General features: G+C 49.2%; 3 protein-coding genes across 3 annotated transcripts; 2 read left to right on the top strand and 1 right to left on the bottom strand.

Annotated features, from left to right (window-relative positions):
- Positions 1-1,380: 1,380 nt before the first annotated feature.
- Positions 1,381-3,507, top strand: EsH8_X_000592 (uncharacterized protein; the record flags this gene model as incomplete). The annotated part of the gene is made up of 5 exons (XM_083274680.1): positions 1,381-1,551; positions 1,638-2,132; positions 2,182-2,431; positions 2,488-2,877; positions 2,948-3,507. 5 exons carry the CDS (start codon positions 1,381-1,383, stop codon positions 3,505-3,507), a joined length of 1,866 nt encoding a protein of 621 aa, XP_083120072.1.
- Positions 3,508-6,258: 2,751 nt separating this feature from the next.
- EsH8_X_000591 (uncharacterized protein) lies at positions 6,259-11,453 on the top strand (the record flags this gene model as incomplete). The annotated part of the gene is made up of 14 exons (XM_083274679.1): positions 6,259-6,441; positions 6,739-7,268; positions 8,746-8,777; positions 8,827-8,922; positions 9,114-9,160; positions 9,220-9,275; positions 9,349-9,374; positions 9,440-9,536; positions 9,596-9,744; positions 9,800-9,807; positions 9,900-10,091; positions 10,150-10,465; positions 10,616-10,777; positions 10,837-11,453. 14 exons carry the CDS (start codon positions 6,259-6,261, stop codon positions 11,451-11,453), a joined length of 2,511 nt encoding a protein of 836 aa, XP_083120071.1.
- Positions 11,454-11,806: 353 nt separating this feature from the next.
- EsH8_X_000590 (uncharacterized protein) lies at positions 11,807-12,258 on the bottom strand (the record flags this gene model as incomplete). The annotated part of the gene is made up of 4 exons (XM_083274678.1): positions 11,807-11,818; positions 11,864-11,923; positions 11,992-12,100; positions 12,158-12,258. 4 exons carry the CDS (start codon positions 12,256-12,258, stop codon positions 11,807-11,809), a joined length of 282 nt encoding a protein of 93 aa, XP_083120070.1.
- Positions 12,259-12,390: the final 132 nt, after the last annotated feature.

Raw genomic sequence — 12,390 nt, 5'->3', positions numbered from 1 at the left:
GTACCCGGGATAAGGGTCCTTGTTATCGAAGAATAATTATTGGTAATTCCCAAGGTGCAGTGGATGGATTCGGGTGAAAGGCTCATGATCCTGTGGGGAAAATATGCAAGAACGGGCGAATGCTGCTTCTGGATGGGGCGAGTCATGGCAGCGGTTAGGATATGATGACAAGGCCGAAGTGAGAAACAGGCGCTACGGCAGCGATAAAAATAAAATACGAGAAATGGCCATTCCTTTTGTTCCGTGATTTATGTTGACGGGAAGTGTCCAGTTATCCGAGCTCGAATATCAGGATTGGCTGTCAATCAATCAACGTGTTCCTGTGCGAAAGGTAAGACAGCATCCTAACTTGACATGAATGCAGGAACAAGTCCCGAAATTTGGTAACTGTGTTCCACATGGGTACTATAGCACGCCGGAAACGCCCGGAAGCGCTGTTCCGCCATGTATCACAACATTCCGGTAGTTACGCTGCAGCTCCGCATGCGCGGGTGTCTCTGTGCCCCTGAACGCCGGGGCCAGGCCGAGTGACACCAACCGGCAAGTTGGCGACAGAATTGAATTCAAGTGGTATTTAATACAGCAGCCTTGGCACAAATCGCAGAGAACATCCACAGAACTATAGGTCGCCCCGTACACAAGTATCGGGCCCATGGGTAAAGCGAACGGGTAACTACATTACATTGCTGAACGAGGAAGATGAAATTCAAGGCTCATATAAAACAATCGATATAAACCATGGGTATGGAGTATTCACGCAAGAACTCATCCCACTCACGGTGACTGCCCCGCTGGCGATATTGCCTACCCCGCTATGTCCCGACGGACTCATGTCAAGAACAAGGAAATACCTCGTTGCTGCATGGGACTAGGTCCCGCTACTGCACACTTGGCAAGGTCTATCCACATGACTGAACCTCACCATTGGGTTTTTTGGCAGGGAAGTACCCTCTAGCGGGCTGGTCCTATCCCCGTTCCATGCTCGGTCTGGAGTTGGGGGTCTCCTGAGGGAAATCGACAATGGCAGAGATACCAGACGAGACCAAGCCATACTATGCCTGGTACCACACCTCCCTCGCTCTTCTACGTCCACCGACGACTGCTGTCGTCCCTAGTGGCGTCAAGTTGTCCGTGCGGTTGCTAGTCAAGGCGTGAGGTAAGCCATAAGACCCGACCATTTTCCCTGTCGTCTCATCAGCGGACTTTTCCCCTCCACTATCTGTACTCCCGTTATCCTCGCGCCTTTTCGTTTCCAGCTTCCCTCGTGGTGGTCAAGGGTCTAATCCTTTCTCAAGAAACGTGTTTTCATGTTCCTTAACATCGGAGGACCCTGCACATAGCGCACGTTGAAAGTTACCTGCCAACGCGCGCTAACTAAGCATGCCGCTCAAAGTAGCTGTCATCGGTGCCGGACCCGCGGGGCTGGCGACAGCTAGATATCTCAAATGGGCGCACTTGTATTTCGCAATTGAGCCTATTGAAATCCGCGTTTTTGAAGCGGAGGATGAGATCGGAGGGACATTTAAATATCGCGTTTACGAGGATGCTGAGGTAGGTTTGCCGTAGTTGGATTCCAATGATTCAATCAATCCCTTCTTTATTCGGATGGGCCGGTAAAGCTAACAGCGTGGCCATAGCTCGTGTCATCCAAATATTTAACCGCCTTCTCCGATTATCGCTTACCCCGAGATGCTGCTGATTATATCACTCCGGCTGTCTACGTGCAATACCTAAACGAATATTGCGATCGCTTCGAACTTCGTCCTCACATTGATTGTTCATCCAAAGTAACTCGCGTTCATCGGACCGACGGCGGGGGTCACATTATTACTGTCACCCGCTCTGATGGTACGACGTTCGATTACGCTTGCGACGCAGTCGCCGTCTGCTCCGGTCTAAACGTCGAACCGCGGATTCCTCCTATTGAGGGGCTTGAAAGGGTTCCGAAAATACTACATTCTTCGCAGTTCAAGGGGCGGGACCAACTTCGAGACATCAAGAGCGAGAAACCAACTGTTGTTATCGTTGGCACGGGAGAGACGGCGCAAGACCTTGGCCAACTTGCGGTCACGACCGAAAATGTCCAGCATGTCGTAATGTGTCACAGGGACGGGTTTGTCGTGGCACCCAAGGTAGGTCCACTGTCTGACATCGTGAAAGACTAGGTTCTAATTGCGGCAGACTGCGCCGGCTCCTGTCATGTTTGGGTTCTGGGGCAATGGCAAGGGCGTCAAGGAGAAGCCCGTGGACTGCTCCATTGCAAGTCTCTTCGACACTGCATATGTACCCCCGAAGCTGCAGTCAAGCCAATTACTTTGGGAATTCTACAACCAACAGATCGACGTCACCTTCTCGCTGATTGGTGGAGCCACCGGTGGTTGGTACCAACTGGTCGGTGGCATGCGTCGCGAAAGGATGCATATTGATCATTGTATGGCCCACTCAACCTGCATACACACTTGAAACAACCAACTGACCAACCAACAGTCTTTCCAGCGAAGTCCACTCGGGCGGTTCCCTATATCTCGGCCCCTTGGAAACAGCCATTATCGATCATGGAGCGCATTCGCCGATTCTTCTTCTACATCAGGGAGCTTGACGTCGACACCAAAGGCCGATACATCGATGTTGCTCCTTGGCCCGAATACGTCGACAACGATGGCGTGATGCACTTCCGTGACACTGGAAGGCCGGAATCCGAAAAGATGAAGCAAATGGTTGTTAAGCCAGACGTGGTGCTGTTCGCAACTGGTTACACGCGCCGCTTCCCCTTCTTGGATGAAAGCTACGGCACGCCCGATACGGCAGACGTGCGGGCTATCTATCACAAAAACGATGTTTCCGTAGGCTTCATCGGGTTTGTGAGACCTAATTTGGGTGAGTCTCTCTCATTTGCTTATTCATAGACAAGTCACGTTGCCATTGTCTTTACTAACACCACCCCAAGGGGCCATCCCAACGTTGGCCGAGATGCAAACACAGTTCTGGGTTCTTCGGCTTCTGCAGTCGAGGTATCCCAGCGTTCCAGGCCTTGAACCGTCAAAAACAAACCTTCCGCTAGACCCAAACGCCCTCGCCAGTTATGATATTGACTGGAAGTTGCATGCACGATGTGGCCGCGACCCCTGGGCCGAGAAGCGCGGCGTCGATCATGAAAGCTATGTATACCAGCTTGCGCTTGACATTGGCTCTGCCCCTCGCATCAGTTATGTTATCTCAAAAGGCTTCAAAGCCTTCTATACCTGGGCCTTTGGTAGCAACTTCAACGCCAAGTTTCGGCTGATAGGCCCATGGAAGAACGAAGAGGAATCGCTGCGCATCATGCGCGGCGAGCTGTTTGACATTGTCAAGCAGTCCGGAGGCATGTTGTACATTCTCAGCAACACTATTATACCCATGTTTCTTTTTGGCACGATGAGCATTTTCATTTATACGTGGGAGTGGGCCACAGGCATGTTGCTACCACGGAGATGGAGACAGGGTCAGATTCGCCTTAAAGACTCTTGACGACTTAACGACCATTCATTAGAGTACATATTCATGTTCAGGAGTTGAGCGTGTACATCTTGATGCGTTCTTTCCTACTGGGCGACAACCTTTAGTTATCAGCTTCAAATTGACAACAAACGTAAAAATGCGATAATTTCTCTTTGGAAATGTTCCGCGGGGTGATCCTAGCCGTCCTCTAAGTCTCCCTTCTCTCTCTCTCCGTCACTGTTGCTGTCTTGTGCCAGGCTCCCCTCTTCTTCGCCGGCCAGGGCATCCACGTTTGTTCCGTGGTCCAAGAGGAGACACAACCAGCTTTGGGTCGGGATCTCTCGAGGCTTGACCCTTCCCTGTGTACCCTTCTGGAAGTCCTAGATTGCTTGGTTCTTGGTCTGTTGGCTTCGGAAGGGCATCGATAGATGTTGTAGCCTCTTGGCAGATCTTATGGGTCTTCTCTTCATCGACCCGACCGTCAGACCGATAGATGGATTTCGCAATGACGCAGTTATTTATCATGCCCACGACGGATCGAATGATGTATGCTCCTTTTGACCAGCCAAACATTCATATCTCAGTCTCTTGTGGGGTGTAACCATGGACAAGGTATTCGTATGACATTATCCAATGCTGCTGAATATGTTGAACATTTAGACTTCGGGCCATGTAACTTGAAGCAAACCAGTACCGTCCAAGAAATGGGTCGTCTCGGTGGCTTACTCCATAAAGTTGCTGATTACGGGGACGCTGTTCACATAATGCGCCTTTCCGGAAGGATGAAGTTGGCCCAGTTCATCATCTCTTTAGAACTCCAGCACCATTCCAAACTAAGTTGGCTAGCTAACGAATATTCGATGCTGTCCCAGCTTCTCGCCCGTCCCATGAGACTTCGAAGATCACGATTAAAGTGATCTTCTGTTACCCTCGGCAGGACAATACGATTATGTGGGTTATCCATGACCTGAACTTGATTGAGTAGGTAAAAAAAACAAAAAAACAAGCAGAGTTGAGGAGGCCCGGGGGGGGGGGGGGGGCTAAGATTGCTAAATCAAGGCAGGGACACTACGCCATGCCTCTTGAATTACGACCACCGGAATGCCTTTTGATTTGGGTTCCAAACGATACCGTTTTAGACGAGTTGTAAGTGGTTTACGTTCCGCAGAAAACCCGGTGTTAACTTTTCTGAGCACATTATTGAAATCCGCACGCGGGTGGTCGTCTCAATGGTAAATCAGCCATATCAAAGAAAAGTTCTCAGTGCAATACCTCTCGAACCCTGTTTAATGCTTGATAATCAATGGCTTGTAATCCCATGCCCGTGTGTATTTAAAGGCATTATGCATTATGGGTAAGGCCAACGGTCTTAGGGAACTTGCAATGAGCCCATTGGGTAGCAAAAGATTCAACAGCTCTTATGACCCGATATCCTATCCACCCAACCCCAGCGAAAGCCCTCTTGTGTCCTGAAGTATCATTCTTAAGTGTTACTTAGGATCTGGGGTTCCGGGGCCCGACCAACAAGGGTGTCTACAGGGGCCCTTAGGGTTCTCTTGGCTAGGATGGTCATGTCTCAGTTTTTGTGCGTGAGCATGCCGATCCCCAACGCAATTTGAAGATGACACTTTCCCAATCCAGTACAAGACTATCTCGTTCTGTTAAAATAAAAACTCCTGGATACGGCACTCCAGAGGTTTGAGATGACTCTTCAAAAACCCTTGAGCGCATGACTCGCTATGATCTAGTAGCGTATTAACGAGGCAGCGGACACTGTGACTCCAGGTTCAAGTCTAACTACACCTCCAACCCGATTGGAAATTTGGAAATGTTGCTCCCGCCTCCACGTTTTGGAGTGCAGTTCAGCGAATGTGGAAATTTCCGGGGCCCATTCTGCTGACGAGATTTCCATCTGCTTGCGGATCTTAGAACACCATGTGGGCATGTCATCCATCAATCACAGGGCGCTTGGTCTAGGGGTATGATTTTCGCTTCGCATTATTCGCTGATCGTGCTCCACGAGCACCATCAGATCGTATATGCTTACTTGTGAAAGGTCGTGGGTTCAATTCCCACAGTGTCCATCCTTTTGTTCCTGATTGAACAGGATTGGTGATTTTTTGTGATACTGTTTTGCCTGTTCTATGATTCCGATCCAAAAACCGACCGACAAGCAGTCTTGCATATGTCGGACATCACCACTCCTGCTCACAGGTTTAGCCACAAATGGAGAGGAGGCCTTTGTAAATCGGGATTGAACGACTTTGCTAGTCGCCAACTTTGCGAGGTTTAAGCTACATGCACAACACAAAGAATAGCAGCTCGTATTCGGTAAGCTACATAAAGCTTCTACTAGAGCTACAACTATCGACTAGACCACAATGCCTTTTATTGTCTATAAATTAGAGACATCATATTTCAGGATTGAGGTGCTCTGTGGCCATTATAAAATTTAAGTATTGTTAGAATCGCCCGGCATTTATGTCAAGAAGGGCCATTACTTGCATGTCATCACTGTGCATATCATGACGACACCTTTTCTAGGGTTTTTGTGACATGTCCCGTCGGTGCAAGTATTGTGACCATCCATGATAGGTCGGCAGTGGATGGTAGTCTTGGTTGCATGTCACACTTTCGCCTGATTCGCCAAATGAACATTCAGGCGACAGCGGCTGAGCAGTGAGGCGTAGCGTGAGGCAGACTGGTTGCAACCGAACAATCTCTCTTGACTTTCCCTACTAGAAAGTTAGCACTTTCACATCGATCATTTTGCAAAACGCAATGGTTATGGATCCTCTTTCGATCACGACTGCTTGCATTACGCTACTTGGGGCCATTGGGAAGACCACACAAGCTGTCACACATTTTGTGCGCACCTGCCGCGAAGCCCGTGGGGATCTCGCCGCTGTCAGCAGAGAACTCTCCGACCTGCGCATCGTGCTTGACCTCTTTATTGAGGACAGCGTTACGAAGGCGTCTCTACCTGCTACGTTCGAAAAGCATGTATTGGCTTTGATCGAAAATTGTTTGGGTGTAACAACCAAGGTTAGAGAGGTGCTCGAGGATCACGATGGTCGGACTGGGCCAACTCGATGGGCAATGGGTGGAAAGGAGACCGTCAATCAGCTACGTGTGATACTCGAGACGCATAAGGGGTCATTGAGTTTGGCACTAGAGCTAGCAAACCTGTAAGAAACCGACTGGCATCAAACTTCTTTAAATGTACTAAACACCGCCAGTGTTTCATCTAAGGCAATTAAGGACGATACGGCGGTCATTCGCAGCGACACTGTCGATATCAAAGAAGATACGACAAACCTCTTGCGTCAGATATCGGATGTCACTTTACAGATATCAAAAATCCGCAAGGCTGTGGTTACCAGTCGAAGAACCAATGCGGCCAAGAGCGAAGCAGTCGATGTGTGGCTGGAGTCGCTAACGTCGTACGCCGAGAGTGTCTGCGATGACCTGATGCAAGAGTTGGCTCCTGTACGAGCCGATACCTTACTCTCCGAGATCGAGTGCACTGCCGACGCAAGCACTAAGGAGAATGTTGCTTTTGAGAACGGCGGAGACTTGAAAGTCAGCAAAGTCTACCATTTTGCCTACAAGAACGACATCCACTTCATCACCATGAGAGGACGTTACATCGTCGGGGTTGATGGGTTCTCCAATATCATCATCTGGGATAACTGCACTGGTAAACAACTCAATGCTTTTCAATCTAAAAGATCTCACTTTTGGGACATCTACAAAATCAAGGTCGGGTACATGTGCGGTCCGGATGCCGAGTACGTGCTTCTCACACAATATCGCGTGGGCGCTTCTGTTTGGGATTGGAAGAAAGGAAAATGCGTCCTAGATGTGCGAAACAGGAATGAAGACCTTACCATACTACACGCAGCGTGCTCTGAAGATGCTAAATGGGCCATCTTTTGGCACCACGGCAACACCATATGGAAGTCAAAAACAGAAAAGTGGAAGAAGAAACCTCTGGTGACTATCCCTGGAGAAGCAAAAATTCGTCAACTTGGAGTGAAAAGGGATTTCATCGCAGCGCTTTTGGAGGACGGAAATGCAGTATTACTGGACTCGCATTCAGGATCCATAAAGGCCACAAAAACAGTCTGCCCCCCCGAAACAATCAGTGGCACGATAGCGAATTTGTCCATACTTCAGCGTCAAGACGGATGCCGCATAGTTATTCTGATTCGAGACAAGCCTAATGGATCTATCACGGTAATATTTTGGGATGTGAAGAATGACACATCCGTCTCCTACGAGGTTGGTGGATACGAGAAAAAAGTGACAGGCAGGAAAGCGTGGGATTCGCACTGGTATAAGGAAGGGGAGGTCATATTCGTGAGACATAGCAGCGGGCTAGATCTCATTGATGTTGCTACGCGAAGAAAACGGAGGTATAAGACTCCCTTTCCACAAGACAAGGAGGTTGAGTCGGTCAAAGACGTGCGGCAGGGTTTGTTTGGGCAATCTTTACTGAGGACAGTAGTCAATCTGGGTCCGCAGGTAAGCATCAGCACACGAGAAGGTAGAAGGGTCATTGCTACAAGGGCACCGGGGGGAGGTGTGCAAACTTGGGACTGGGACATTGAGGACAATCCTTTTTCGCAAGAGTTGGAGCCCATTGCCGTCATATCTGACTCTATGGATGGCTCGACTTTGAACACCTCATGAACAATAATGTAGGATTATAAACAGATGCGGTCCCTTTAGTGTTATGCTTCTATTCAACTGGCACAATTTCCTCTGGAATTTCTTCTCTATGAGATAGATCTATGGCATGCAGTGGTGCATGGGGGCCAATTAGCAAAACAAGGTGCAGTGCCCTCCGATCTGGCAACCGTATGCTCTATCATGTAGCAGTTTTGTTTTTGAAATATCTTCATCGGTGCAATGCCTAGGAACAAATCATTTAAATATCGTGTTCATTCCTGTAGAGAATTTTAGTGGCTTGCTAATCTAAACAAACCCATGATTTTAGGCGTGAAGCCTAGGGGCATAGCGTCTCAAATACTTCTACTCTGATTATACATAATTCAATCGCTCAGTCTGTGACTGCATTAGTGTGAATGCGGATATTATCTTGATTTATTAGCTCTGGTCTCAAAACTCGACGGAGCTCATCGCGAGTGTGGCCTAGCACTACGAACTCACCCGGAAGCTCTTTGCTTGGAGAAATGTTTTGTCTGGAGAGAGACACTATTCGCACTGTATGGATATCTGCCGTTTGCGTGCTGATTAGATAAGCTGTGAGTCGGCGGCGCCAGTTTCACAGTGCGGTGAGCTTATTTCGAGATGCGCCTAGAAAATTTTCCGATTTCTCACCAGCATTGCAGGTGTCCACGTCCTGTCAACAATTGTACCAAGTCGCCAAGATGAAGTACGTTCTGGTCAGCGGTGGTGTCATTAGTGGCATTGGAAAGGGTATGTACCCCCGATTTTGCTCATTCTTTGACGGCTGCGCGACTTGGCCCAGTCCGTCATCGTACCAACTACCCGTACCTTCACATAAATACATGTCACATGGACGATAGCTGACATAGCGTTTCTTAGGCATTATCGGTATGCGGTGAAGAGTCTGCACGGCCGTGTTCAACTTCGCTAACCTTCCTGAGCCTCTTCCTCTGGACTTCTCCTTAAGACAGCTGGACTCAAAGTCACGGTACGAGAGGGCGGCCGGAACCTGTACAGAACGTCGTATACTGATGACTTTGGTTGCAGGCGATCAAGATTGACCCGTACCTGAACGTTGATGCTGGAACATTGGGCCCGCTTGAGTGAGTGATATGCCGGAACGCATCGAGTCTAGGTCTACTCAAGTTTGAAGTGCTAATGCAGGGTTCTTCAAAGGCATGGAGAGTGTTTCGTTCTGAAAGGTGAATACACGCAACTCAAAACTGCACAATATCAATGAAAGCGCTTCTGACATTAATTGGTGAAGACGGAGGCGAATCTGACCTTGATCTCGGTAACTACGAACGTTACTTGGGCCTGAATCTCAACAACGAGAACAACATCACAACAGGCAAGATCTATAAGTATGCAGTCACATACTGCCCTTTATTTTGTATCCGGGCTAAGATAAAAATTTCCTAAGGACGGTGATCGAACGCGAGCGGAAAGGCGACTACTTGGGCAAGACTGTCCAAGTTGTCCCGCACATCACAGATGCTATCCAAGATTGGATTGACCGCGTGGCGCGAATCCCTGTCGATGACAGCGGCGAGGAGCCAGATGTCTGCATTAGTATGTAATATGCAACTATTTGAATGATTCTTCATTACTGACGCCTTCGATCTAGTCGAGTTGGTATGTGTCCGATGGGCGAGCAAGCTTAACCAACCATTCACCAGGACGATTCTTGTTCTCGAGATCTTTCCTAACTGACATGTATCCGGTAGGGTGGCACTGTGGGTGATATCGAGAGCATGCCTTTCGTTGAGGCCCTCACCCAGTTGCGATACAAGGCGGGCAAGGGAAACTTTGTCAACATCCACGTCTCCTACGTCCCAGTGATCCACGGAGAGGAGAAGACTAAGCCTACCCAGCACGCCATCAAGCAGATGCGCAGTGCTGGTTTGATCCCGGACTTGGTAAATATCTCCCGTTTCCCAGCATCGAGCGGTACTTTTGGCTAACTAACCATGCCAGATCGCGTGCCGTTGCGAACGCCCTCTCGATGAGGCTACAGTCCAAAAGATTGCCAAGCACTGCCAAGTCGAGTACCGGCAAGTTGTTGCTGTCCGGGACATTGAGTCCATCTACCAAGTGCCGATGCTTCTTGAAGAGCAGGGCCTTGTCAAGAGCTTCCGCCAGCTTTTCATGCTTGATGAGCTGAAACTCTCGCAATCTTTCGTCGAGAAAGGCGCCAAGCTTTGGGATCTGTGGAAGAAGACCGTTGTCTCAAAGGGGAATCTCGAGCCTGTCACCATTGCATTGGTTGGCAAATACATCGCTCTCCCTGACAGTAAGTGCCTTACTACCCCTGCAACTGGTTGCGGCAGTCATGTTGGGAATTATTTCACTGTTCGAGTCCATGAGCATAGTCTCAAGAAAATGAACCTTTTCTAGTACCATCGTAGCTTTTGAAAACTGGCTGCTAATCGCACGTATCCAGGTTACCTCTCCGTCATTAAGGCTTTGGAGCACTCGGCTATGAGATGCAACCGCAAGCTCAGTCTTTCGTGGATTGATGCGGAGCACCTGGAAGAAGCCACTCTGCAGACCGATCCCACAACGTACCACAAGGCCTGGTCTCAGCTGACTCTTGCTTCCGGTTGTAAGTGATTCGGAGCATTCATAAACCTGATAGCATACATATAACTGACATCTATTCAGGTCTTGTTCCGGGCGGTTTCGGCAGCAGAGGTGTGCCAGGAATGGTGAAAGCTGTCCAGTGGGCTCGTGAGCGCAAGGTCCCTTTCCTCGGCATCTGTCTCGGAATGCAGGTTGCCGTCATCGAGGCTGCGCAAAACCTTCTTGGCCACACGAACGCTACCTCGGAGGAGATTGACGCCCAAGCCGAGCACAAGGTCGTCATTTTCATGCCCGAGGGTTCGAAGGAGGTCATGGGCGGCACCATGCGCCTCGGAACCAAGACCACCTACTTCCAGCCTGGAAGTGAGTGGAGTAAGCTCCGAGCCTTGTACGGCGAGGAGGAGGTTATGGAGGAGCGCCACCGCCATCGTTACGAGGTCAACCCTGACTACATTGCTGAGTTCGAGAGCGTCGGCCTCAACTTTATCGGCAAGGACGAGACGGGCCAGCGTATGGAAGTAGTTGAGCGGAAGGACCACCCGTTCTTCGTCGGAGTTCAGGCGCATCCCGAGTTCACCTCCCGCGTCCTGGCTCCATCTCCCACTTATCTCGGCTTTGTAGCTGCCAGCGCTGGATATCTTGACGAGATAATTGAGCAGCAGAAGACCGCCAAGCCTCACCATTTGGCATACGAGTAAGATGGGGCATAGAAACCTTATTTGAGAACGGCATCATACCGCAGATATTACGGACCAAAGAAATCTTATGTAAACGCAAACGATCTAGAGGCTATTTATGTTATGAAATGTGAGCGCCGTTCATGCTCAAGCTGAACTCACCCAAAAAGTTGAGGTGCAGTGGAAGTAAACGAATGAACCATTTGGCTTCCCTCGTAGCATCCTTAGTCAAGCGGTAAAGTTGAAGATCGAGACAAAGTGCGCGTTCTTGACTTGAATTCCTTTTTTTAAAGTTTTAATTTTTTTCTTTTTTCTTTTTTGGAAAGTCGCATCAAACCACATCATTACTCTACATCCCGTTCATTTGCCACTCCCTAGCAGCTATCCTATGAACAACCACCTCAGCAATAGTATGTGTATTGCACACTCACACCACCGTTGTCCTTGCATCCTCGCTCGTAAATACTGGTCTTGCTGTCGACACCACAGCACTAGTCCCCGTTAGTAAATACCCTTTTCCATTTGTCTTGGTAGATGGGCTTGGGTAGTAGATACTTACCGCAGCTTGGTAACCTGGTGCAGGTGTTCCACCAACGGCTGTGCAGATGCCCGTTCCAGGGTTCGGTTGGCTATTAGGCATGACGCAAAGCAAGCCAGCAAGCGCCGGGCTGTTCCAGTCAGCTGAAATCCAAATCGATCAGTACACACTAATGCGATAAACTTACGCGCTCTGCGCCAAAGCAAGTGCGACGACGGCGGCAAACTTCATATTGGGCTGAGAGAGTCGATGGGCTTGGTGATTGGGAAATGTTAATGAGAAGAGCATGAGTGTGAGGTTTACGGTCTCCGGTATTTATGACCGCGAGGCTAATGAGGTTGAAGGATGTTGCCTCTGGGCTCTACACTAATTTGAGGTTGTGAACGACTCATTACATGCTAGGATAGCCCTGAAGGTTTG

Source organism: Colletotrichum jinshuiense, chromosome 10 (genome assembly GCF_051148585.1).
Source record: "Colletotrichum jinshuiense chromosome 10, complete sequence".
Taxonomy (NCBI): Eukaryota; Fungi; Ascomycota; class Sordariomycetes; order Glomerellales; family Glomerellaceae; genus Colletotrichum; species Colletotrichum jinshuiense.
Note: the sequence above shows the minus strand (reverse complement) of the source record. Positions and strands in the feature narration are given on the sequence as shown.